The sequence below is a fragment of the Tetrao urogallus genome (genome assembly GCF_951394365.1).
Source record: "Tetrao urogallus genome assembly, chromosome: 7".
In the NCBI taxonomy this organism is placed as follows: Eukaryota; Metazoa; Chordata; class Aves; order Galliformes; family Phasianidae; genus Tetrao; species Tetrao urogallus.
This window is the reverse complement of record NC_136820.1, coordinates 22,645,948-22,672,426: the sequence shown is the minus strand read 5'-3', so window position 1 is coordinate 22,672,426 and position 26,479 is coordinate 22,645,948. Positions and strand designations below refer to the sequence as shown.

The 26,479-nt window shown below is 38.5% G+C and overlaps 1 protein-coding gene across 9 annotated transcripts in view; it reads left to right on the top strand.

The window, feature by feature from the left end:
* HDAC9 (histone deacetylase 9) overlaps positions 1-26,479 on the top strand; it is a gene marked incomplete at both ends in the record, with an annotated part of 403,985 nt that overhangs the window by 227,700 nt on the left and 149,806 nt on the right. For 5 of the 9 annotated variants that reach the window (XM_079538451.1, XM_079538450.1, XM_079538453.1 and 2 more), the window contains one exon: positions 620-940. In XM_079538451.1, coding sequence (XP_079394577.1) covers positions 620-940 — 321 coding nt within the window. Of the gene's footprint in view, positions 1-619; positions 941-26,479 lie in introns of those variants that run through there. The other 4 variants (XM_079538447.1, XM_079538448.1, XM_079538446.1 and 1 more) reach the window with 1 other exon arrangement.

The window sequence follows — 26,479 nt, the reverse complement described above, 5'->3', positions numbered from 1 at the left end:
TACTATATCATTACTGCTGAGACAAAAGAACCTCTACCATGCATGATAAGGGCTGCAGTCTTTCAATCAGGGCCAGACATCCTTGCAGTCTCTGTGCCAGGGAGCAGTAACTGCTCCTCTGTGTCTATTGGGGCCTGCATACAGTAATTAGTGGATAAGCTTGTAGGAACTTTCCCTGATTTACTTATAGCAAAATATTAACCAGATTACTAATTCACTTATTTCTTAGAGCTCCTTTATTATTTTGGGTTGGGAAAAATGAACAGTAATATAGTTAAATAAATTTCTGCATTTTTGTTTGAAGAGTATGAAGGGAAGCTAATTGCTCTTGATTACCAGCAACAGCAATGTAATAGATGTGTTATGATGCTTTCATTATTCTACCCAATTTTTACTTAAGTATTACCATATAGCACTCATTACAAATACAGTATTTTCTATTGCAGCATAACAAGTGACCTTTAACTTAGGAATTTTGGTTCTTTTTTTCTTCATAAACTAATATTTTAGTGATGCAGAGCTTGCACTAGAAGCTGTAATTTTGTTGGTGTCTAGTACTTCCCAATGTTCTACATTGGTGAAAGCAGTCAGTAACTATTCCCCCTCCATCTCTTTCCAGATGCTCTCCAAATCCATTGAGCAGCTAAAGCAGCCTGGCAGCCACCTGGAGGAAGCTGAAGAAGAGCTGAATGGAGACCACTCAATGCAGGAGGAGCGAGCTCCCGCTAGTGGGGCCAGCATTAGGGCTGAGAGCAGCAGTGCTGGTGAGGATGACAGAATAGGACAGCAGGCGGGGGCTGTGAAGGTCAAAGAGGAGCCACCGGACAGTGATGAGGATACTCAAACCCAGCAAATGGAATCTGGGGAGCAAGCTGCTTTTGTGCAACAGGTAATAGGCAAAGATTTAGCTCCAGGATTTGTAATTAAGGTTATTATCTGAACATCACATGCATTTTCCAGGCTTTGATGAGCAGTTGTGTTTTGATTCACTAGCAAATCCTGATTTACTATTCAAAGAATTTAACAAAAGCAAAGGTGTCGTATGCACACTTCAAAACATAGTGGAGCTCATCCTTATGGCCCTAATGAAGCAAATACCCGTTGCAGACAATTGCTATACATAAAACTTTGCGTATTAGATGATAGAATTTGTATTAGGCCAGGATTATATTACATCGCTTAGTTGTAGTGCAAGACAGCTCCTATCACCTAGCTTGTTGAGATCAGCTAGTGCTGGACTTAGTTTCCAGATCTGATTGATGAAACATTCTTCTCTGATTTTGAATCCTCTGACTTTTGCTTTCAGCTATCTGTATATAATGTATCATACCGTAGTCTTGAACACTGTTAACAAACAATAGGGTAATTTTCCCCCATAGACAGGTACTGACTGCTACATCAGTGGTCCTAGGTTGGAGTACAAAGTTAAAGAAGTATACCAGGTGGATGTAAACATGCAAGGCAAGGCGCTTTTTGAAAATTGCATTGTTTTCATTTTTGCACTGCTTAATTTATTTTTCATTCTGTCTTATTTGATGATACTGTCCACAAAGACACCCTTAAATTAAGCAGATGCAAATACTGGCAAGAAGGAAAATGCAGCATTAGGTTCCAATCAGATATTACAGTATTGAAGGAAAAGCACAGAAGTGTTATCGTTATTATCTGATATCCAAACACTTGCTTATTGTTTTAAAGAAAGACTAATCATACAATATTGCTTAACCTTTACCACTAGGTCTCATGGACAAAGCTTAAAATAAGGACAGTGTAAATAATGCCAACTTGGCAAAAGGAAACTTCAAATTGTCTGGCAGTGTTTTGCGAATGCTGCAGAATGAAGTGCATTTGTGCAGCCTGTGCTTTCAGAGAGCTGCTGTCCCTTTTGTTGCTCCAAAATCAGACGGAGCAATGCTGGATGCAATGGCAGGCACTGTTTATTTAAGTCAAGACTTTGTCAGGTCCCTGCTGTTCTCCTCGAGAAAAGTGATTCTGAGAGGGGGAGCAGGAAATGCCTTATGGAAACAGGAAGCCCAAGTGATTCATGTGCTGAGGAATGTAAGGCAGGGGGAACGGGGTAGTGTTCTCTCTGTTTTTAAAGGCACTCTATGAATTGATTTATTGTCAAAGAAAATAACAAAGCGAGCAGGGAAATTGTTAAGGAAGCTTTCCAGTGAAACATTTCCTTCATATTCCCTTTTGATATGTTTACCTTGTTTTATAGGTTTACTTTTGTTAAGCTAGTTAAAGATTCATTGTATTAAGATCCCCTTTAATATGGATAATCCCAAACTGACCTGGAATCCTTGTCAGTTTTTTTTCTATTAAAAAATATTTATATTTCTAAAGCTAAGGTATTTTAAGGTGCAGTATCCTGTTTCAAAAGAGATAGATGTTTTGCCAAATGTAGAAATTGTTCTGACATGTTATTAGCATATGTTGTTTACATGATGCTCTAATACTATTGAAGCTCTTATAAAATGTTGCGACCTATAAAGATACATTATCCTTTTTCCTAAAAGATCTCAAATCAACAACTAAGTAGTTGCTGTATAGCGAAAGGCCTCCTGCAACTTAATGATCAACTTAGATAGGAAACACGCATTAATTGACAAAATGTAGACAACTTTTATGTGTGCTTTATATTGGTCTTGGATGAAAAAATCACTTTGCATTCACAATGAAAAGCATATAAAACTGAAATTGCATATTTTTCCCATTCTATATAACTGTACTTTTCCTTGAAGCCTAACTTCAGCCTCATCAAAAGGGATAGTGCATCTTTTAAAATACATTTTATTTGGGGAGAAACTTGCAAATGAGAAGACTTTTGTACAATATCATTTCCAAAACAGTGTATTCACAAAGCACAGAAGATATTTTTATAATGTTCTGCAGGTGAGAAACCCCAGTAGATTAGTAGACTTTCACTTCAGAATCTCTCAAACTTGGAAAAAATTGAAATAGAGAAATTACCTGGAACCAGTGAAAAGGAAAACTGGGTTTAAAAAAATCCCACATTTCTAATTGACAATTGTCTCCTACATTTTAAATCTACTGTATTTATTAGAATTTACACCCTCAGAGGTGATCTCTTGTTTTGTGTTGTAAATATATTGTTTGTATGTTCCCTTTTTTTGCCTTCTGATATAAGTCTCTTCCTTTCTCAAATAAAGTTTTTTTTTTTAAAAGATCCCCTTTCAGATATCTGACTTTGTGTAAAGTTGATACCTCAATTGTGCTTTTGCTTTGTATAATCAAATATGTTTGCTACACATTGTTGAAACAATTAAAGCTTTCAGGAGCAAGGTTTTTATTAGACTATTCTTACAATGATTACACAAAGTCTTCCTTTTAGTCTCTCATTTTATCCTATATCAGCCATTATAAGTTCTAGTGAATGTGAAAATAGTATTGATGCATGCTCATTTTCCCATCACGGCATTTGTCTTGAACATGTCTTCACAGTGTCATGTTAAAAAGGTAAAGGTAAATCCCATTTTATTTGCTCCTAAATTATAAAAAATATCCCAAATGTGGATGAATGGAAATAACTTCTTAGAACACAAAAAGTATTGAACCTGAGCATATACTGGCCTTTTTGACACTCCTCAAGAACTTTGCAAAACTAGAATCCATCTGTAAATATATTTGGAAGGAGGGAATCTGTAGACTTCACAGAGTTTAAAGCAATTGAGGGAGAAAATAAAGTCCTACCGTGAAGAAACACCTATGCACTTCCTTAAAGATGTTCAGTGCTTCACTGGTTAGTGATATTTCCCCAAATTTGCTTCAGATCTGCAGAAAGAAACAGTCTGTACTACATAACCGTCTCTGATGCTAAAATACGTGCATTATTACTACCAAAAGAGTTCAGAAAATTGTTGCCATCAAGCTCCTTTCACTGTCCATTTAAGTAGCAAAAGATTTTAGCTGCTTTGATTGATAGAATTTTAAATAAAATACAATTATTTAACAACATAAGTTTATAAGAATAAATATTTTGTATATCGAAAGTTGTTATTTTTAGTGATATAACAGCAAAGTAATGTTTTGCCAGTAATACACACATAGACACAAAAAAGTCTAGTTTTAGCTTAGGAAATCTTAAGTAGCATTAACAGAACAACATTATATTGCTTATTTAGTTGATTATTATGTATTTAGAACCCTATGCCTGTAAGTAAATCATGCTTTCATTGGTTATTTTCTTCAGATGCCATTTGTTTAAATACTTATGTTGGAATTAGAAGAGCAGCCTTAAACATTTTTGCTTTACAGCATTCCTGGTGTGGAGGCTACAACTACATTTTTTTCTGAATTATTTGTTTACCATGCATAAAAGCACATATAATGCAAAAAAACAATCATAGTGTAATACAATCCACAGGTCTTATTTTTTTCTATGATAAATATTCATGTCTGTCCTGGGCAGCTTGGTCTCGTAGTTGGTGACCCTGTCCATGTCAGGGGGGTTGAAACTGGATGAGGTCTTTTTCAACCCAGTCCATTCTATGATTCTATGATTCTTTTTTTTTTCTTTTTTTTTTTTCCGAGCAGCAGATAACATAATCTGTCCTGTTGTCCAAAAAGTAAAGTCAGCATAGATGCCAATTTAGACGTAATTACTACCAAATGAGGCAAAATGTTTTGGAATATTTATATACTTAAAAAATACACAGCTTATTGGAATGTAGATACTGTAACACTGGCCTTATTTTCATCTTCTGATGTTAAAAAAATAGCATTAAGAGCCAAATGCCACAGCAAATCAGGAGCACTCCAGACACTACCACCACTCATCTTTTCTTTCAGCAATTCATTCATGCACTACCTTCATTTTGTCTTCATTGTCATCAGGATCACTAAGACTTCTCTGTGTTATGTAAGCGAACTATACCCTGTTTTTGTCTTCACTGGCATTCTGAGGTACAATCTATAAACATCAGTCCCCAAACATCAATCTAAAAATGTTTACTTATTTCTCCCCATTATAAACACAATTTGCAGCCAAAATTAGCTAAGCCAAGTTAATTTCCTTATTGTATTCTGTGCCACTAGCAGCATGTCCTACTTATCCACTTAAGAGATGTTTGTTTGCTTTTCATTTATTTGTTTAGTTTCTGATTTCCTTATGTAGTTCCCATCATCTGGGTCATAGCAGTGCTTCTGTACCTGGTTTTTTCAGTGGAGAAATATGCTGAACTACTATTCAGGCAATCACAAGAAATATATATCTTCTATATCTATCTTCTATAATGCTCTAGTGAAATCCCACTGTTCTGTTGCATTTTAATAGACTCTGTGCTTTGCATTTGGTAGACTTTGTGCTTTGCATTTTTTTTTTTCCTCTTTTAATTCATCCTGATTTAGAATTAGAACAAAAGGCGAATAAATACAATCAGCCCAAGAGAAGCACAGCCAGTGACAAGGCTGGATGGCGGCACTTCAGGCTTCCTGTCCATGTTACCTCACTCAACCATGCAAGTAGATCTGGGAAGGACATTTCCTACGCAGTTCTGCTTTCTGGTCTTGGTTTGCTGAACCGTGATGACATGCTCTTCTAGCATCATACATTTTATTCTGGCCTCATACATCTGAGCCCATGCAGGCTAACTTCCCAGGCTGTTTGTGGGTACACACAGCTATTGGAGACCCCAAAGGTTACTTCATTAGCAGCGTAAAGTTAAAGGCACTAGCTTACTAACTTGAAATCATTCTTCATCAGTGTGTGATTCTGCGTGATGATTACGTGGGGACCTTAGTAACTAAGAGCTGCTTTGGCAGACCGGATATTTATTTACAAACAATGCAGTGTCTTAGCTGATTAAATGAGATGGTTTGAATCTGGCTGTGACACCTTTGTGGCTTTTGTTTTACCTTTGCATAGTTGCCTTGGAGTAATAGACTACTGTAACTGTGAAAAATAAGTAGGGTTGGTTGGAGATGTACTGTTAAAACTTCTTGGTCCTTCTAAGCTGATGGCAAATTACAGCATTTTTTGGCCTTGATCAGTACTATGAAGCCCCAGAAAGTCTTTTTTACCTGTACTATTTCTATGCACTCTTTTTTCCTTCCCTGGCTACTTTCATCATATCTGAACTATGCAGCCAGTAAGAGAAGGCCAACTTTGTACTGTAATGACTTTCCTCAGTTCTGTCACTGCACAGGCCCAAAACAACCCTGAAATAACACAGGCTGGCATTATGATTTCTTGATTCAAATTTTGGCCTTAGGCTACTGGGGGAGCGCTGGGGAGGTTGGAAGGAGAGGGCAGTGATGTTGGATTTGTTTTGTGAACATTTTTCATTCATCTACATGAAGTCTCTGAGTATTTAGCCAGCTTTCTCTTTTTGCTCATAAGGGTCTGTCTATTAAGTTTTTAAGCGTGGTCCTTAAAAAATGCAGCTCATTATTAAATGCTACAGGAAGAATAACTCATTTATCTTTATTTGACAATTCTGTGTGAAATTCCACAAGTGATTCGCCTTTCCCAGTTGGATGTAGAAAATGATCACATTTTTCAGAAAGTATTGAATCCACTTTCTTAATGAATGCCAAGGAGATGACTGTTAATTTCATTTGTTTCTGCTGCTGTAAACCTTCAGTTACAGAGTGCAGTAAGATTTATTTTATCACTTAAATTGAGAACTGAAGTGTGTGAACACGATGTGACATTACAAAACAACATTCTTTCATTTCATTGATACCCACATAGAATAATCTTGACAGTGCTTATATTTTTTGATTCAACATTTTTCACACTTTTCCTTCTAATACTTACAATATAGCAATTTGCTACTTCTGTTACTGCTCCCTTTTGTCAGCAAAAGCAGCATGTAAGAAGACCACTGAGGCAATGTGAGGCAAAATTACTTAATTAGGGGTACATAACTAACATGAATCAAAAGGCTGTAAGTCTAGGTCCCAGTAATTATCACTTCACATTTTAACAGTCAGTTGATGTTACTTTCATACCAATGGGCAATTTATCATTTCCTGTATCATACAGAATGGGTTTATTATTATTATTATTGTTATTGAAGTGGATTATGTGGTCTTGGGAAGCTGCTTCTTTAAATGCTTTATGTTTGACTTCAGAATGTTTCTCTTTGTGACAGCCAGGCAAGTGCACGCATGCGGGTTTTCCTCGTTTCCTTCTCTGAAAATACACAAATGAATAAATGTGCTCCTCAGTACACTGCTGGCTAAGTCTTAATAAAGCTCTGTTGGTTAATGTCCTGGAAGAGCAGTTCAGCCTGAACGCCTTTGAGACATAGGTGCTCTAACGCAGAAAGCAGTTCATAATCTGCCTCCTTTCATGGTCTGGCCTGTGACCTTTGAATCCAGGAGTCTGAGGAGGTATTTCTCTTCAAATTGCCTGTATTTCCTCTGGAGGAAAAAAAAAAAAAAGTGAAAGTTACAGTTATGAGAATGCAGCAACACTATGGGATTATGAAGGCTTTGCTTGAGTTCTCCATAAAGAATCTAGTGGAGCATCAGTCTCCACTGCTTTTGTTAGTCTTTTCCTTTTGCACCCATCAAGAAGGGTACTGTGATATTTTCAGTTGGCAGTTAGCAGATATGGGGGTAAAGTGCTGCTGGGAAATGCTATCCACTCTGAACAGAGGCAGTCAGAGAATAGTTGTTCCTAAGCTTGCTTTCCTCTACTGACAATACAAGTTTAAGAGTCGCTACACATCATCAGAGAGCATGGTTCTGCCACTCAGCCACCTCACTGCACAGGTGATAACCAGGGTTCTTCAGGGTTGTAATCCTCCTTGATAGCTTGCCTTAGGGTATGAGCTGCAGGCTCAGCTCTGGGATTTTTAAGGTCACAAGAAAGAATAGTTAATGTTTCATGCACAGCAAGTTGTTATTTGTGTAGTGTTGGTATTACTCTTATTTCTTCTTTTTTTTTTTTTCTGCTTTAATATGGATGAGAAGTATTGAAAATGAAAAACTAAATCAGGTGAGATTCTATGAAATGGTAATGGATTTGTACCACAGCTTCAATCACTTAAGGCAAGTCAGAAAAAAGGGATAGTGTTCCACTGAAGTAGATTGCATTTGACCTACAGAACCTTCTAAATGCGGCAGGAATTTGCATAGGCAGTTTCATAGATCTAAGTACACTGTGGCATTATGAGGGCAAAGAAATGATACTAATTTTCCTCCACGGGTTAGATCTCCTCTGTCCAATGAGGATCATAGGGAAAGCAGCTCCTTCATAGATAGAGTATGCTCCCAAAACAGGTAATGTCAAAGAAGCGCCAAAGCTGAAAGTCAGATGCTTTCCAAGGATGCATTCGCAGGTGAAGAACAAATACACTCAGTTACCCCTGTGTTTGTCCCCTTCAGCAAACAACCCCTCATCATGACATTTCTAGCCCCTTCTCCCACCTGTGGCCTGAAGGCACATCTACAGGCATCTTCAGACCTTCTGCAGATCTTTCTGAACTTGCCCCCTTCTGACTAACAGAAGTCAAGGGGGGATGGAAAAAATTAGATCCTCTTCAGAAAGGCCGTGAGTTACCTTCAGTGCCACTGCTTCACCAATGTGCTTGGGCTCCTTGTGGAGGGACCAGCATCCTATGGCAGGACAGGACAATGCTGGAGGCCAAGGCCAGCCATGGAGCAGGAAGACAGATGGCAAGATGTCTTCCTCATGTCAGCACTTCCGTGGGAAGCAGTGGTAGGGGAAGGCCAAGGAGAGGGAGAAGCAGCTATAAAATGTCCTACAGCAGCTCCTGCAGTTAGGATTGAAAGCCCTCCTTGTCTCATCGAGCAGCTCCATCTCCTTTTGGTGATGACTGCATCACCCCAGCCAGAGGCTAAAGGCTTTTATTTGCTGCATAGGTTATTCAGAGAACTTTCTCTAGCTTTTTGTCCTCAGAAGACAACACTGTAACAAGGGATTAACTGCTCTGCCTTTTAACTGTTCTTTTTAACCTATTTTGTAGATTTATAGGTAGGTCAGACAAAACAATTTAACTTGAAATTCAACCTTTTTTGAACCTCCCAATTATAGCTACTGCAAACACAATTTGTCAATTTTCACATTCCTCTCAATGTTATCTCATTTGATGACTTTAGATTTGCTGTTTAACACAGGATTTTCAGATCAAATAATGGAGATTAGTTATTAAAGAAAGTATTCAAAGGAGTATAAGAATGAAAGTCTCAATTCCTTGTTCCAGGCTGAATGTGGCTCTGGGCAGCCTGGTCTAGTGGTTGGCAACCCTGCACATAGCATGGGGGTTGAAACTAGATGATTGCGGTCCTTTTCAACCCAGGCCATTCTGTAATTCTGTAATTCCATGATTATTGTCCATACCTATTATATCTTGAATTTTCTTTCAATAGCTTGAGAAATATTTTAATAAGTAAAGACTGAGACAAGAACATCAGTTCTCTTTGTTATCATCTTTGTTACATACTTTTAAAACATAAATTTACATTTATTTTTCCACCTGGAAGACTTTATTTCAATTACATTGTATTATTATTAGTTATTAAACTTAATACTTCAGTGAATTGAAATCAGGAGCACTGAAGTTTCTGTTGTTTTTTATCTGAGCATTCTGGGTTAAGGAAATAGATGAAGTGAAGATGAAATATCTAAAATGATTATGAAATTATCCACTACCTATTGGACCAAAAGCTTCCAGATACATTTTTCTGTAGTTTAATTTCAAGGAGAATTTTTTTTATGCTCTGAAATACTTTTCCCTAAATTCGTAATTCTGTTTATATTAAAGAGTATTTCACAGTTTACAGAATTTTCTATTTATATTAAACACTCCTGTGTGTCATCTCCTAAAAATCTCAAGGACTAGATGTTTAGTCAGAGACATCACTGATTAATTGTTCCTTCCAAACTGATTTGCAACCTTGTCCTTATTGTGCAAAATAATTAAAAAAACAAAACAAAACAAAACAATGATTTCATTTGGCATTATCAACCGCTGAAAGATGAATCAGAAAGAGATGAATAAGTTCTAGCTGATCTTAATGGGGCAGCAACAAGTAAATTCAGGGATGACAGATGATGTTGCTGACTGGCAATTCTGACTGTATTATGACATGGATAAACACACTAACTTTCTTAAGAACCACCCATGAAAACAAAGTAATTTGAAATCATATTGCTGTGGAAAACAGAACTCAAAAAAATTTCTTTTTGGATACAGATTTGGAGAGCCTGATTATTGCAAAAGCTTGGGAGAAGCATTTTAAACCTCACATCATAACATAACCAACATGATTCTCTTAACTTTATGGGGAGAATGTTAGTTTTTTTTCCTCTGAATCAGAGCAGCAGCACTAGCCACCAGTGTAAGCCCAGTAATGCTTCCTGAATGTTCACATGCTCAGGGCATTTTGAGCTGCACCTTTACAAATAAATAAATAAGGAATGAACTTGTTCAGCATTTCAGGCCTATGACTAAAGCCAGGGAGCCAGTTGAGTATGCTACTACATTCTCTTTATTTTTGTGGGCATTGTGCATTTTTAAGATGGCTATACATTTCCTTGAACCAATGCAATATAAAAGATTTACTGTTACAGTTTGTGTGTGGCCGGGCAATGGCATATGGAAAACATGTTTCCTGCTATTTAATTTAATTACTCTAATCACGTGCCAGCCCCGGGCATGTCATTCTGGACCTCTGAGGCTCTTTGTCTGTCAAAGAGATGGACAATATCTTGGCTTTGTTTAGTTGCTCTGCAGTCTACAGATAAAACCACTGAAATACTGACTGTTTGTTTAACCAAAACTTTGCATTTAACCATTTGGCTTTGATTTTTTGTTTTACAAGGGAAGATGACATTTTGGCCTTGGTGAGCTGAAAAGTATGACGAAGAACTGTCACTTTCAGGCCTTATTAGATGAAAAAGAATACTCTAGCCTTCTGGTCAGAAATTGGCTTTAGAATTAGAAACCTAAGACATACATTGCTGTTATTTTAGAGTTGCCTGTTAGCAAGGGCAGCTGGAAAAGTCCTGTTTATAATTGCTTCATTCTAATACGGTTAGCCCTTCATTCGCCTGTTTTGGTAGATTTGAGTTTGTTTTATTTTAGTAGATGAAATGGTAATGGATGAAGCTCTCATTTAAATTCCATAGCAACTAATCATGCCAATAACATTGCACTGAGGTACAAGTTAGCTTTTATGTTAACACCCTATAGTGATTTTTATTTAAGACATAGCTGTAAATTAGAGCTTTAAGTCTTTTGACAAAAAGAAAAAAAAAAAACACAAAATCAAAAGCAGACAGTCAGATTAAAGTACTCTGTTCATGTTATGAACCCCAAGTCTGGAGAGAAGAGAGAAATTAATCACATACTTAGCTTTAAGTACGTGCTTAACACCACCATTTCCTTCAGCTGTGAGTGCTCAAGCCCTTGTTTTCCTGAGCTCACAAGCAGCACTAAGGAGTACTTGAGGCTCCATGAGGACATGAATTCTAACAGTCATATTGTAAGAAGGAAGAATCAGAACCAGCTTTGAATAGAACTGAGTTCCAACTCATAAAGAATTATTATATGTAAAAAGACTAGTCTGTTCTTACATTTTTGAAGGCTGAATTAACTGAGTTTCTGTAAGTTTCAGCAGTGCATGTATTCACCCTTCTATATGAAGTCTATGAATGGTCTGGACATTCAGAGGAATACGTTGGATGGGATGGGATAGGATACAAAAGAAAGGAAAGTGCCCTTCTGAACAGGTTATGGCAGAGCTTATATATTTCTGAAATATCAGAAATACACAGCTTTACTTTTTTCCTTTTTTCTTGATGAATCAATGAGACACGAAGAAAAAAAGATTTCTTTAAGTTACACGGTACAAGAATGTATAGAAGTATAGAAGAATGTATATATACTGAATTACAGCTCCCACTTAGCTTTGAGTTAACCACTAGATGACACTACTTCCCACTTACTGAACAGGTGCGAGCATACGCTGTGATCTTCTTCTGTACCAGTTCATATATATTTTCACCCTTCTCAAAAGAACATAAAAAAGAAACATTGTACAGGAATTGCCTTCATCTTTCTATATTTTGATGGACCTTCTATTTCGTTCAGGCAGATCTTTGCATGTTTCTTTGCATGATCTACAGACAAAAAACTGAATTATAGCTCACAATGCAAGCCTTTAGGGTGCTGTAACTTAGCGAGCTGATGATAGCTCTACTTAGAAGAAACCAAAGGAACTCCAAGAAAAACTGAATAGGTTGGAGTTTGTGGAGAACATTCCCCTTGCCTCTCCTCCCTGCCTACCACCCCCAGCACCCTGAAAACAGGGCTGAGATGTTGGCATCTGTAGTGTGATCCTGGAAAGACAGCATAGAGAAAAAACATGAGAGGAGTTAGGAAAAAGCAGGCTGCTCTATTCAAGTCCAAAAATGACAAACTGTGAGGAGAGGGAGAAAGACACAGAAGCATGGTCATACATAACCATGAGGTGGCCGCTGCTGCTGCTGCTGTGGTTTTTAAATTATGAACAATGAACTTTCCAGAAGGATGTGTGGAAAGAGTCCCACATTTCTGAAAGCCTGATTTTCAGAATCCAGAAGGTCCAAACTACTTGAAAAACAGATCTTCCAAAGCTACATCTATGCAGCTAAATATAGCATCATACGCAGGGATGTGAGGATATGCAGTTGGAGAAAGAGCACCTTCAGATGCACTTTCATTTTCATCTATGTCAACAGGCATCTTGCTCTGTTATGATTCGTCTGAATGATTTACAATATGCATGCTATAAGTGTAACACATACTGTTTGTGGTATACTTCATTGAAGGAGCATCTTATACAGCCATAGTAAAACAGCTTTAAAATCTGCCTGTCTCCTAGAAGTGCCATAAGGTACTACACGCAGACAAAAGAAAAATGATTATCCTTTGGTTTAGTAAACTGGAAAAAAATCTTTGTCATTGGGCACTCTAGCAGAAATGCGAGTCACAGCTTGAACCAGTGATTGAGCACCTGGTGGAAAGGCTGGGCCAATCCAGAGGAGCTCAGGTGCATGCAATGCTTCTGAGTGACTGGAAGGGCTGGAGCCAGGATCTACCCTTTTGCAGACTTCATTTGAAGGTTGGCCCTGGAGGCTAAGGGTATCTTGTTGGAGATCTTTGCCTACATGAGGTCTTCTAAAGGTAAGCGGTTTTTCTTCTTTTGTTTCTATAGCTGCAGAGACGATTTGTTCTTTGGCTTGTTTTCGTTTGCTGCATCCTGGGATTGTGCCACTCTGCTATTACTGTTGTACTTTCCATCACATTATGGCATTTCAGGCATCGGTTTAAATCTTGATCCCCAGTGACTGTGATACTACGGATTAAGAAAATCCTCATTTTCTGTCACATTACTTCTGTGCTCCTGTTGTAGGGAATCTGAAAGCAAAGCAATGAGACTCCTTGCCATCATGGGATGTGTTGCCATCATCGATCTGTTTAAGTTTCACATTCTACTATGACATATTATTTTAGTTTTATTTTTTCTGTTTTCTTCAAAGAGCTGTGACTAAAATATTGATAAAGCTTTGCAGTTTTGAAATATGAAATCAGTGCTGTGTATATGCAGGAAGCAGGGTACTTTTGCTAGTAAGCTATTTTTGTTGTATTGGGTTTTGCTCCGAGATGCAGATTCAACTGTTGATTTGTAAGATTTCAAGAATTTCCTTAATTGTGATAGTTCTGTTGTATTTGTGTGACAGTGCAGCTAATGTTTCCTGTAGTACTATTGAATATTTGGGAATTACTGGAATCATTTGGAATCTGTTATAGCAGAAATACTGAGTCATGGCCTGAACTAGTGATTAAGCACCTGGTGTGAAGGTAGGGCCAATGCAGGGGAGCTCAGGTGCATGCAGTATTGCTTCTGAGTGACCAGAAGGGGTGGAGCCAGAATCCACCCCTTCCCAGACCTCATTTAAGGGCTGGCAGTGGAGGCCCCTTTTTGGAGATCCCTGCCTGTCTGAGGGTTTCTGAAAGTAAGCAGTTTTCCTGCTTTCCTGTGTTTCTTTGTCCATAGCTGCTGCTGCATTTGGGCTTGTTCTCACTTGCTGCAGTTTAGGATTGGGATGCTCTGTTATTATTGCTGTGCTTTCTGTCACTTTATAGCGTTACAGCATTACACGTGTAAAATCTGTTCCATTCAGAACTCATTCTTCCAGCTTACAAAAGTGTAAGTCCGTAGTTCTTATAAAAGTGCAGTGATACACCAGATACATGTACCATATCTGAAAAATTATGCTTCTGAGTCATCATTTGTCAACAAAAAGAGACTTGTTTATCTATTTGCAGTCAGTAACTTAGCTGAGTCCGTGTAAGAACTGAGATTTTTCTTAGCAGTTTAAGGTGTCCAAGTCCCCAGGAACATGTTTGAAATCAAGACTACCTAAATTGCAACCATTAGCAGCACAATCAAAATCAAAGGTATAGTTTTATCCCTGTGCATGTGCTGTTTGACCAGATTAATTTATTGAGGATAAGGGATCTGAAAAGAAAATACATCTTATTTCCAATATAAAACGAGAGAGACTGGGAAATAAAACGTTAGCCAGAGATTTTCCTTCTGTATCACAATACAATCTTGTAATTAATTTTAACAAGTATAATTACTTTTTTTGCAATTACAGAATTACTTAATTTCTATTTCCTCTAACAATCCTGTGTTCTTGTATTTCTTTTTAGACAGAACATTTATGCAAATTGCTGCTTTTATGTTGGTTTCCTGTGGTTTCTTAAATTTGTCAGTAATATACTCTTAGCTTTCTCTGAAAACTGTTTAGGAAAGGAGCAAGCTCTGTTGTTTGTGTCTAAGCATGAGCTCCAGGAAGTTTAGCTGGAGCACACAAAAGCAGGCAAGACAAGAAAGCAGCGTATTTTCAATCCGGAGTCCATAACACATTGAAATAAATATATCCTGTTGCTACATATACTACCCTTATCTCTGTCCTCTGCGAAGTGTTATTAAACAAGGATGCTCCAAAAATAATGCCTCCTATTTCATTATGTTGGCCCATAACATCAGAGGTGGATGTTGGTGTTATGGTAATAGAGATTGAACATTTCCACTAAAATTCCATTACATGTTCTTGCCATCTGACAGATGGCAGCAGAGGGGCAGTCTGACACAATGGCACCTGCTGTGGGAGTGTGTATGAGCCAAAGATGTGTCATTGAATTCCTTCATGCAGAAAAAAATTGCACTCCTTGACATTAATTTCCACTTGCTGAATGTTTATATAGACCAAACAGTGAATGTGAGCACAGTGAAATGGTGGGTGTGCATTTCAGCAGTGATAACAGTGACATGATAGACAAGCCACATTCTGCCATCCATATCTGTCAAACCACAAAATGGAGAGTGTCTCAATCAGCTCATCCACACAAATTCAAAGATAATTACTAGGGAACTGTGTACTGAGCTGACTATCAATTTCAACGCGTTGGTAATTACAGTGACTCCTTTTGAATGTCAAAGTTTGAACCAAGTGGATCCTGCAAATTCTCACACAGGAACAGAAAGAACCTCTGTTTCAAGGCTGTCTGACCTACAGAACCACTACAAGGCTGAAGGTGATGGTTTCCTGGATTGTACAATTAGTGGTAACCACATGTGGTGTCACCACTATAAGCTGGAGTCAAAACAGCAGTCCTTGAAGTGGTGACATGTGAGTGCCCCACTGAAGAAAAAGTTCAAGATGCAGACCTCAGTGGGTAAAGCGATGTGTACTGCCTTTTTGGGATAAGAGGTGATCTTTCTGGATTTGCTGGAACCCATACAAACCACGAACTCTGACCACTACATTGTAATGCTGACTGACTGACGGCACAGTATCACCAGGCCCCATACCAGTTTGAAGACCATGGAGCACATTGCCAGTCTTGGCAGGACTGTCTTGTCATACCCATCATGTAGCATGGATTTTGCATCTTCTGACTTCCATCTCTTTGGTTTGATGAATGTGGACCTGCATGGGCAACATTTTCTTAGCAATGATGCTGTCACTGCAGCTGTGAAACAGTGGTTCACATCTATTAGTATAGCTTTTTATGATCATGGAATGCAGGCTCTTGTTCATCACAGCTGAAAATGCACAGGTAATGGTGATGACTATACTTACAGACAGTGTTATGTAGCTGGGAATTTTCTCTATCAAATAGTATTACTGTGCTCTTGGCATCTGTTGTAGTTTCCACAGGAATAAATAGGAGGCATTACTTCTGGAGTAACCAATGTAGAATCATACTGTGCATCTTTATGCATTGCTTTTGAGGGGAAAGAAAAGGGGGGGAGAGAAGAAAATCACCTTTGTTCTCTCCTGAGATAAGGACCTAAATACACTACAGTGACAAAAAAAATGCTATTGTTCAGAGCTAGTCTTCTCTCTTCCTCTGGTCTGTGGAGCTTTAGGAGGAATGCAGCTTGGTCATACCTGCTACGCACACTTAGTAATAGTAGTGCAAAGCATGACTGAAGGAACAGGCAGCCAGACAGAGCTGTTGGTATGAAGCTGCCTTCATGCCTACCTGGGACAAACGTGCGCCTTTTGACAACTGCTGTGAAAGCTCCATGAATAGATTCTAAAATCAGTGTGTTTGGATTATCATTTTAACTGCCTTCTTAAAACTTTTGTTTTTGTAATAACGCAGGATCTGTAGTAGAATAACCTACCTTCTTACAGCCTACGCTAAATTCCAATGAATAATTCAAAACAATGTTTCAGAGCATTTATCCTTTTTCCAATAAGGAAAAGCAACAAAAAGTACCCTCCCATGTGTAGCTCTTCAGGCAGTTTCCACTGAGGAGTTGTTAGGAGTTATTACTTCCCCACGCCTTCTGTAGCATCAGGAATTCCTTTTAATGTATTCTGAAAACAAAACCAGTTGGGGTTAAGCAAAGTCCTAAGACAACTTGGTGATATTTTGAGCTTCAGAGGTAAGAATTTTCTCTTTTGTTTTCAAATCTACAGTTTAGCAAAGGCAGCTAAGGTGATGTTCTTCTTGACATAGAGTCATGTATGGTGATAATTCCTGCAAATGGAAAGACACATTTCTGAGCTCACAAGGAGACCACACAGGCAAAAGGAAAACACTCTTAAAGACAAACAAAACAAAGAAAGAGAATGAGGAAAAAATATAGGCCAAACACTGAGGAAAAAGTGAGCAGCAGATAGGAGTACAAGAAAGAAATGACTTCAAACTTGATAGAAGGAAGCACTTGAATTGGGAAAAATAAAAAAATAGACCTGTATGAAATGAACCTAGTGAAATGATTTACACCTACAGCACGATGCCTTTCTAGCAGCTGATTGTTTTACTAAAATTGTTGTAGTAGCTAGTTTTTACACTCGTGAGGTAACAACTTTTGTCTAAGGCAAAAGATTTATAGTTTGCTCTGGGTATAATGGTATGAGGGGAGCTGGCTGCCAAGTGTGTCTGTGATTTGTATAGGGTGCCTTTGGTTTGGTAGGTGGTGTGTTTGTTCTGTGGCTGGAGTTCACTAGAAGTTGTTTGATGCACTGGCCAATGATAACTATCTTGAGAGAGGGAGAAGCCCAAATCCTCCAAGTTTCAAGGAGAGAACAGAACAAAGTACTTGTGTGGATGGAAAAAATGATGACAAACTCCATGGTAACATGAAGTACATCAATTCATGGGGACTTTGTGGTTTATCACTTGAAAAAAAATAAAAATAAAAATTATTGACCCCAAATTGTGGTAATTTTTAGTATTAAACGGATCTCTTTTGAAGACTAAGCTGTAGGAGTAGACGAGACAGTAGTTTTGGAACAGAGCCCCGAGCCTTAGAAATAACACTGTTGGTTTGGCTCTGCTTCCTATATTGTTGCCTAGCTTTAAAACTTTTCAGCAGGACTTCACTGCAGGCTGGTGACCAGCTTGAATCACTGTGGAGTAGATTAACACAGTGTTTTCCCAAGTGTCTAATCTCATCTTGGGATCAGAACACAAACAAGAGCAAAGCATCCTTAAGATCCAAGGAGTCCTCAGAGCAAGCTTGCAGTTCAGCCCTGCCAGCCTTAGCATTTCCTCAGGCTCCTCAGCATACCTTCAAATTCCCAGAATTCTTCGAAAGTTCTGACATTTCTACTCTGACCAAAAACTTTACCTTTGCCCATAGTACAGCACTTGGCTTGCCAGTGAGAATGGTGTTTTATTTGTAGCATCTTATCCTAAAAATCCTGCTTGCTGAATCCAGCCTGCTTTTTGTTGCTAGAAGGCAAGTTTTTGGAGTAGCTATGTCTGTACTGTTGTTTTTTTTACTTGATTATTTTTTTTTTCCTGCTATTGTAACATTCCTGAGATCAGTGAAGAGCCTTTCAGATCTGTACAAGCTTCAGAGGTAGTGGCTGACACTGCTTGGAAACTTGTTAACCTGCTTGCATACTGCTTCCAGAAGGAGAGAGGGTGAGAAAACTCATTGGGCTCTTGTCCAGTTTCTAATCAGTAAATTAATTTATTGTTGCTGGGTTTGGCACTGTGGCATAAAGAGACTGTCATTTAAAATGTCCTGTGCTGTGTGTGAGGATGAGGAGATGTCAAAGGCAATAGGAAATGTGGTGATCTCTGATGCCAAAGGGAACCTGCACAAGAAGGGTCAACAGTAAAACCTGTGGTAGAGAACATCAGAGCATGCAGAAATAAAGAAGGACCAGTTAGACACTAAGCATGCTTCAATTCAGTTCAGATCAGTGGCTATTGCAATGTATATGAACATACCTTAAGGTTGAAGTAAAACCACTGATGTGCTTAGGTATCCATTCTAACAATGCCTACTTGCCTGTATATATGTGTGTGATTTCTTTATAGATCAATGCAAGTTAAATGCAGGTGTGCTCTCTGATATCTAATGAAAATTGCTGTGTATTTATGTATGCACAAACCAGAACAAAAATGAGCTCACAAATCATACAAGAAATTTCTATCCATGTTTTAAATATATTACAAATTAAAATAAATACACAAAATATTTTTGTATGTCATTCCACCGCCTTTTCTTGTGTTACTGTTAGGTCAGAACTAAAAAAATACAGGGACTGTAGTAAGTACCGGAATATGAAATTATATGTTGATTTTTCCATGGCCTATTAATATCTTGTTACTATGAGACTGTGCTGCTTGGTGGTTTCTGGCTTTGTGGTGTTTGGCTTGCAGGTAAAGGAAATAAAGGGGAAAAAAAAAGTACAGCAAGACCTCCTGCAATATGAATACTGACCTCCTGCAATATGAATACTGACCTCCAACTACTATTTTATGTGACTAATTTTTGCTTATTTCCATATATTTACTGTTAATAGAACCTGGAGAGAGTGTCATCTTAGACTGTACACATTTTTGTACATGAGCAAACAGTACATGCAGAAATGCTTTTATCTTGCTTACAAGTTTCACTGGTATCAAGATCAGGCCCCTCTTAACTTCTTGATGCTTGGTGGAATTCCAAAGGACATTCCAGTGGGTAATATGGGTAATAAATATAGTAGAAGATGTAAAATTGCCGGCAAGGAGGAGAAAAAAGTTTTCTACTGCAACCATTCACAGGAGAGGGTGGGAAAAGCAGTGGAGTAGTGCCTGATATGTTCTGCTAGGGCAGTGCCGTTCAGACACACCTAATCCACAGATCAGTCATAATCCACTGATTTCCTTCTCCCCCACTTTCAAACATAATTCTACTCCTAAATATCTAACAACAAGATGTTGATATTTATCTCTAACGCAAACTTGAATTTCCCTCTGCTCATGTAATGAATCAGAATCGGGAGAATGAAAATGCTACAGTACAGCTTGTAAAGGTCGATGTTACTTAGTTATTGATGCAAGTACTTCCAAGAGGGACTGCACTGGTAGGGGTTTGCTAATCAAACACAGAACCTTTCGCCTTTGGGTCATTGGATCAAATCTGTCTCTTGTGGATAGTGACCAAAGCTTGCTACAATTTAAGATTTCAGTGCCCCATATAAATGAAATATGTAGAAATTAGAGATTGAAAAGACCTGTTACAGCTTGCAGCCTATTCCCCTACCAGTGTAGAGTTATTCTCTCTAGCGTATTTCCTGATTATGGATTTTTCCAGTTCCTAGTATGTTGTGGGCACATTGCAAGTCAAAGCAGCTGGTATTAATTGATACCTGAGTCTAACTGGGTCCTTGCGGACTCTCTACACTGGCACTGGAGGGCAGGAGGGCTCTGCAGGTACCTCACTGCTGCTGTACTCGGTGGGGTCATGCAGGAGGCGAAAGCTTCCCACCCTGTTGTAAAATACCTCAGAATACAGGAAGATTACTGAATCTCATTTTCGTTGCCTCACTTATCTTTAAAAGTCCTACCAGTGTCCTTCCCATAACCAAGCAGGCAAAGGTTGTAGTTCTAAACGGTAGTTCAGGTAGCTAAAGGAAAGGCTAGATATTAATTTAGATGTTGATATGGACAGAAATTTTCCCAAAGAATGAAAGAGATCAGTACAGAAAAGCTTGCTTGGGTCTTCTTTTTGATTTAAATGAAAAGGTTTAAACCCTATTATCTTTTACGACTTCCATTTGCAAGTAATTAAGCATGCTGCAGAATCTCCATTATTGAGTGCTAAGGAACTGCATACTGACAATATTAAAGTTAGTTGTGTAAGGTATTTAATGACACCCCAAAACCAGCCAGTAACAGTGACACATTTCAAAGTGATGTAAACATGTCATAACTTAAACCAGTTCTTATTCTCTCTACAGGAGTCCAAGCGGGACTACTTTTACACACCCACCTTGAGTGCCTCAAGGTGCAAGTTACAGCACAGTGTAGACTGTAAGTGGGATTTCCTCACCACTTCTAATTTTGGCCATATGTGCCTGTCCCACAGCCTTTATAATCCAATGTTTCCTGCTAGAGATGCTGGAAATACAAAGGCAGCCTTGAAACCATCAGAGTGTTTTGAGGAAGAGCGCTGAGAGCTGTTCTTCCCTCAGCACAGCAAAGCCTGTAGTGCCATAGGAGGTGATGTGGTGGGGCTGCCCTGCATATGCTGCGTGGTGCCCTGCGGGTGATGTTGGGGCTTGCTGTCACCTCCTGTGGCATCATGTATTGTCCCTATCCAGGATTTCCAGGTATCCCATAAAATGCAAGTCTCTTCATCTGCAGTTTTGCTAACAGCTGCTGTGTTACTGGAGTCAACTCATCTCTGATATTCACAGTACAAAAGTTTCAGCTGCTGAAAAATTCAAGCAGTTGTAAAGGAAGATCCTTTGGGCTTCAGGAATTTTACAGTTGGATAACTTAAGAAAAGTTGCTAAGAAATTAGAACAAAAGAGCACCAAGCTGGAGTACAAGTAGTCCAAAACATTGCAGTGAATTTTCAAACTGACACTCCACTTCTATTCTGGGGGGGGTAGAGGGGGAACAAAAAAAAAGCACCAAACAAAAAAAACAACCCTGTGTTGTGAAATGTCTTTTTGAACACAGATTTAAAGAATGAAATTGAGGGTTATAAACTAATAGCCAACAAAAGCAAGAAAGGCTGGAATGTTGGTAACCAATTGCAAGCACAGGATCCAAGCAAAACATCTTGAATTGCTAGTACTGTAATAAATTATAGTTTTCACTTTTGTATTCTGCAAGTGAAAACAGCACTAAGTCAGGCCTGAGAGAAGAATAAAGGTTCGCCCTTCCAGTGCACCCACACCCCTGCATGTAGGAGGAGCTGCAATGCGGAGTAGGGAATACTGATGATGAAAAAGCAGCGCCCATCACAGTGTGAGGGGACAGATCCTGCTCTCATAAAATGGGGTTCCTGTGTCACTGAAGAGTTAATTGTCAGGTAGCAATAGATGAAAGCCAAACTAGGCTCAGGGATGGTCTGCTATGGTGGCTCTTATCTCATTTTCTTCCACAGATTAATTTTCCCCTCTTTAACTTTAATTAGATAAAAGTCCAGGGGTGGGATGTGGTCCTGGAGTGCTCAGAGGGCAAGAAGTGGTCAGGAACTGGTTTCTCTCAAACTTTGATTAGCCTATTTGATAACTGATACTAAGCACCCCAATTGGTTAATGAATGAGGGGTTCCCATGAGGTAAGTGGCTGGGAAATTCAGCCTCCCCCACAAGGATCACGAATATGTAAACTTCTGTCCTTCAGTTGGGTGTCTACTGTGGTTAGGAGTAAGGGTGATTTATGCCCTATCTGGGTCCTGGAGTGTATCTACATTGATTGACTCCCTTGATCTTGACATCAGTCACTTGGGCTTTCAGAGAAAGGGGGAACATAGGAGATAATGAAAGCTACATTAAAGAAGACATTGCTATTTATGTAAATGCTATTTTATCTTCAAAGGCAGAACTATCTTTCAACAGAAAGGAGATTTATTTCCTACTTGAAAATATTAGAAAGAAAAAGTTGCAATATATTTAGTATTGCATAATATGAATTTTGAATCTCTAGCTTTGATCCTGTCTCCCTCTTGGATTTTGTTTTTTTTCCTCTTACTGTATTGTATTATACTTACAAATTGTATTGCGTAGGGCTTGCAAGCACAAGTGCAAACATACTAATTGCTTGTGCAAGGAGGCATCATCCTCTCTTATATGAGTATAATCAGAACAAAATGAAGAGAAGGGAGGAAAGAATTTAGAGTTTGGAGAGCAGAGATGTAGAGAAAACATTTGGAAAGCTCTATCAAGTAAATGTGGCTCTTACACATGCAAGTCCATGGTAGTAGAAACCAGAACATTTAAATAAAACTAAAATGAACCTCACAAATACTCCCTTAGTGAATACCACCTACATAATGAGATTTCCCTGACTGGCTGCCAGGCTCTCTTTGGCCCCAAGAGCAGGGGGCAGATGTGGGGCATGCTGGGACTAGGAGGAAGCTGTCCTCACCCCACTCAGCAGGTAATCTACCAGCCTGACTGCAGCACAAACATCAATTAAAGCAGCTTTGTTGGAAAAGTAGTTTGTGGAAGGTTAATAATTGCACAAACGCTCCTGGGTAATCTTCTCTAATTCTCCTACAGAATATCTAGCTTTAGAGAGATGTTTACAAAATTATGAAGGCATCACAGTAGGGTGTGAAGAATTGTAGATCCTGCAACATCAGATGTGGGAGTTTTTTCTGAAATTACAAGGAGCTTAGTTTAAAACAGACAAGAGTTTTCCTTTGCACCATAAGTAGCGAACTTCTGGAATCGGCTGCCACAGGAGACTGAGGAGATCATAGTTCAAAATGGTATAATATAATATACCATATAAGTATAATGTAATGGGTGTCATAAACAGATAGTAAAGAGGAAGGGATGCTTCTCTAACATCTATACAGCAAAAATTTGGGAAGCTGTCATTAAATAGCATCTCCTGTTGCCGTGGTCTTAGAGAGTATTCATCACAATGGGCTGGTCTGATGCAGTAATGCATTTCCTATGTTCTTCTCAAATTGATTTGGCTCTGTTTGGAGCTACAGTCATAGCCTAATACGAATTTTGCTTATAAATTTATGTATTTTTCTGTCTAGCTTGAGGGGAAAGCTCCTTTCTGCTTTCTTTTTCATGGGCTGTGAATTAATCTCTTCAAGACATGCTGTCAACGACCCCAACAAAACAAATCTCTTTCCTTCTTATTTCAGTTTTCCTTAGTTTCAAATTTGTCTACACTACACACAAAATGTAGTAGTTATATTCCTGAGACTGACTCAGTTCTTAAAGTCAGTCTGAAAATGCAATAAAGTTCACAAATCACAAGGGAGGGAGTTTATAGTAAGGAATCATCTTATTAAATATGTGAAGAATTAGGAGAAGAATATAAAACCTTCAAGATAAAAAAAGAAAAATCCATGGCAAATCTTCGCATTAACTAATATGTTTAAAGGAGAACAAGATGTGAAGAAATTCTTAGTTGCTAAGTCCTTCATGGTGTGTTTGCTAACTAGCAGTCATAATATTTTTACCTCTAAATGGAATATGATCCTCTGTCTGGGACAACCAGTCATTAATATGTAACATGTAGAGCTAGGATATGTCTGCAGTACTGAATAACTCTTTTTGCATTGAGAACATTGGGAAAATGATATAGATCAAGGAGAGAAGGGAAATGAAGTTTTTTTCATCTTATGCTAAAAATTTTCCAATTCTGAGCATGGAAACATAGAATTTTACTATTTGAGAGAGAAGCTTTAGTTTAGTAACAATATGAGGACAGTAAATTGTAATTATGTTAAGAGAAACCCCCAAAATGAAGTGACATTAATATCTCTGTTCAGATCAAGATAGCAGGCAGTAAAAATTGTTTCTGGACAGATAATACCTACAGTAATAGATGTAGCATTACACTAATTCTGCTATGTTCCTTGATTTTTTTAATTTTTTTTTTTTTTTTTTTTTTTTGCACTACTTAAGTCTACATGTGTTATACTCCACACCTAAGAACATCTTAAAAATCTAATAACTGAAGCACAGTAAAAAGAGCATGAAAAACAACCCTCTGTCCAAGGAGCTGTTCTCAGGGTTTCTCCCCTGTGTGCTAGGAGGTTTAGCTGTACTTGACTTTGAGGTTTAAGCTCTCCCACTTCCCTACTCTTAAATAAACAGTAGTTTCTGGCAATCAAAGAAAACCACACCTGACCTTATATTTATACCTGTGATTTCTTTAGGTCTGCAGTGGTATTCTGAGAGAATAGAGAACTTACAAGCAGAATTCCTTGATGGATTTATTGGCTTTTTCTTACAAAAGTAAACAAATGCGACTCCTGAACTGGAGTGGCTGAGTTATGAGATAAGATCTGTGTTGATAGTCAGCCTCTAGCTCAGATGATGAAGTCTTCACTTAGCGATCAACAATCCAGAGCCACACAGCCATTCCTGAATCGCAGTCCCAAGACTCCTGGGAGTTGCTCAGAATTGCAGGCAAATCCCTGTCACCAGCCTTCAGAACATCCACTGGGCAAACAGCCCAGATAAGCAAATAGTTTGGTCTAACATACACACAAGCCAACAGTGCTAGACGAGAATCACACATGTGCACAAAATGTGCTCTAGATGAAAATATCTACAGAAAACTGTGTTCATGGTTTTTCAGGGTGTAGCATATACTCAAGGTGATAAATCATCTGTTTCTCCTCTCTCCCTCCTGTGGCTGCACAGTGATTAAACACCTCTATCAACCAAGTCTTTTAAGTTAAATCAACCTTATAAAGATTCCTCCTCCTTAATGCTTCACCATGCATGGGTTCACAAAATTAAATTACAATATTTTTATCTGTTTGGGATCAGTACTGTTTCCTCCTCCTTGTGTTTACTTTCTTTCAGTAGCTGACATCAAAATGTTTTCTGGAATGCTGAGACTAAGTAAGTTATGCTTAACTCAATATCTAATACAAATAGCCCTGGGGAAGCTCCAGCAGCTCAATCATAAAAGCTACAGTTTCTTTTAATAGCTTGCCACACTTTGCTGATATTATATTTCTCTAATCACCAATCTTTACGTGCCTTCCTGACCTTGGAGCTCTCTGTCCAAATGACTTTCTGGTATCAAAGGCTTGTGTCACTGGAAGAATGAATGGCTTTCATTTTTCTCCCTGAAACTTCCGGTTCCTGGCATCTGCAAAGAATTATTCCAAGCAGTGTTTTGCTGCCTTGCGGCCAGTGCCCTGTAGTGGCCTGACTGATGGAAGTGACTTTTCCCAGAAAGGTTATTGTGGGCAGTGGTGGGTGGGTGCTGCCACTGGTGCGCAGTCAGCTCTGCTTTCTCAGCTGATTCTGTCCCACCATCGCGCTACCACAAATATTGTGACTCCACAGCAATTAATTACTGCAGCTATTGTAAGTCAGCAAATAAAGGGGGTATGTACTATTAGATAGTGGAATATAGCAGTAAACAAGAACCTTCCACAATAACCACAGGTTCAGATGCCTTAGCGTTTTCAATAAAGGTGAAGTCCTAAGTTCAAAAATTCTTAAAGAAATAATTATTGCAGGGAGAGCTAGGGAGCAGGACCTTCTGTATGAATGTCCAAAAATTACACTTGTGTTGCTCTGACCATTTCTAGGCCATGCCAGTCAGTGTTTGGATCCAAATTCTAAGATATTTAGCTTGCATGATTTGTCTCTATTAAAGCTGGATTCTTTTTCTCACCATACACACAATAAAACAACCTAAATGAAACTCATATATGCATATTTTTCATTTTATTATTCCTTTTTTTTTTTTTTTTCTTTTCTAGGGGAGAAGAGAATTTTTTATTTTCAGGACATTCTTTACTTCAAGTGTATTATGGCCTTAGCTCCACAACTGCAGTCAGGCACTCTTAGTGCTGAGCACTGAACCCTCATGTTGCAAAGGATAAACTGCTTGAAAACTTTGTAGTTGGGATAGGTAAAGCCAGATGATGTAAGGTGACACAAAGTCTCAGGTTAGAAGACTGCTATAAGCTTATATAGCTGATCAATAAAGACAAAATTTGAAAATCCTGCT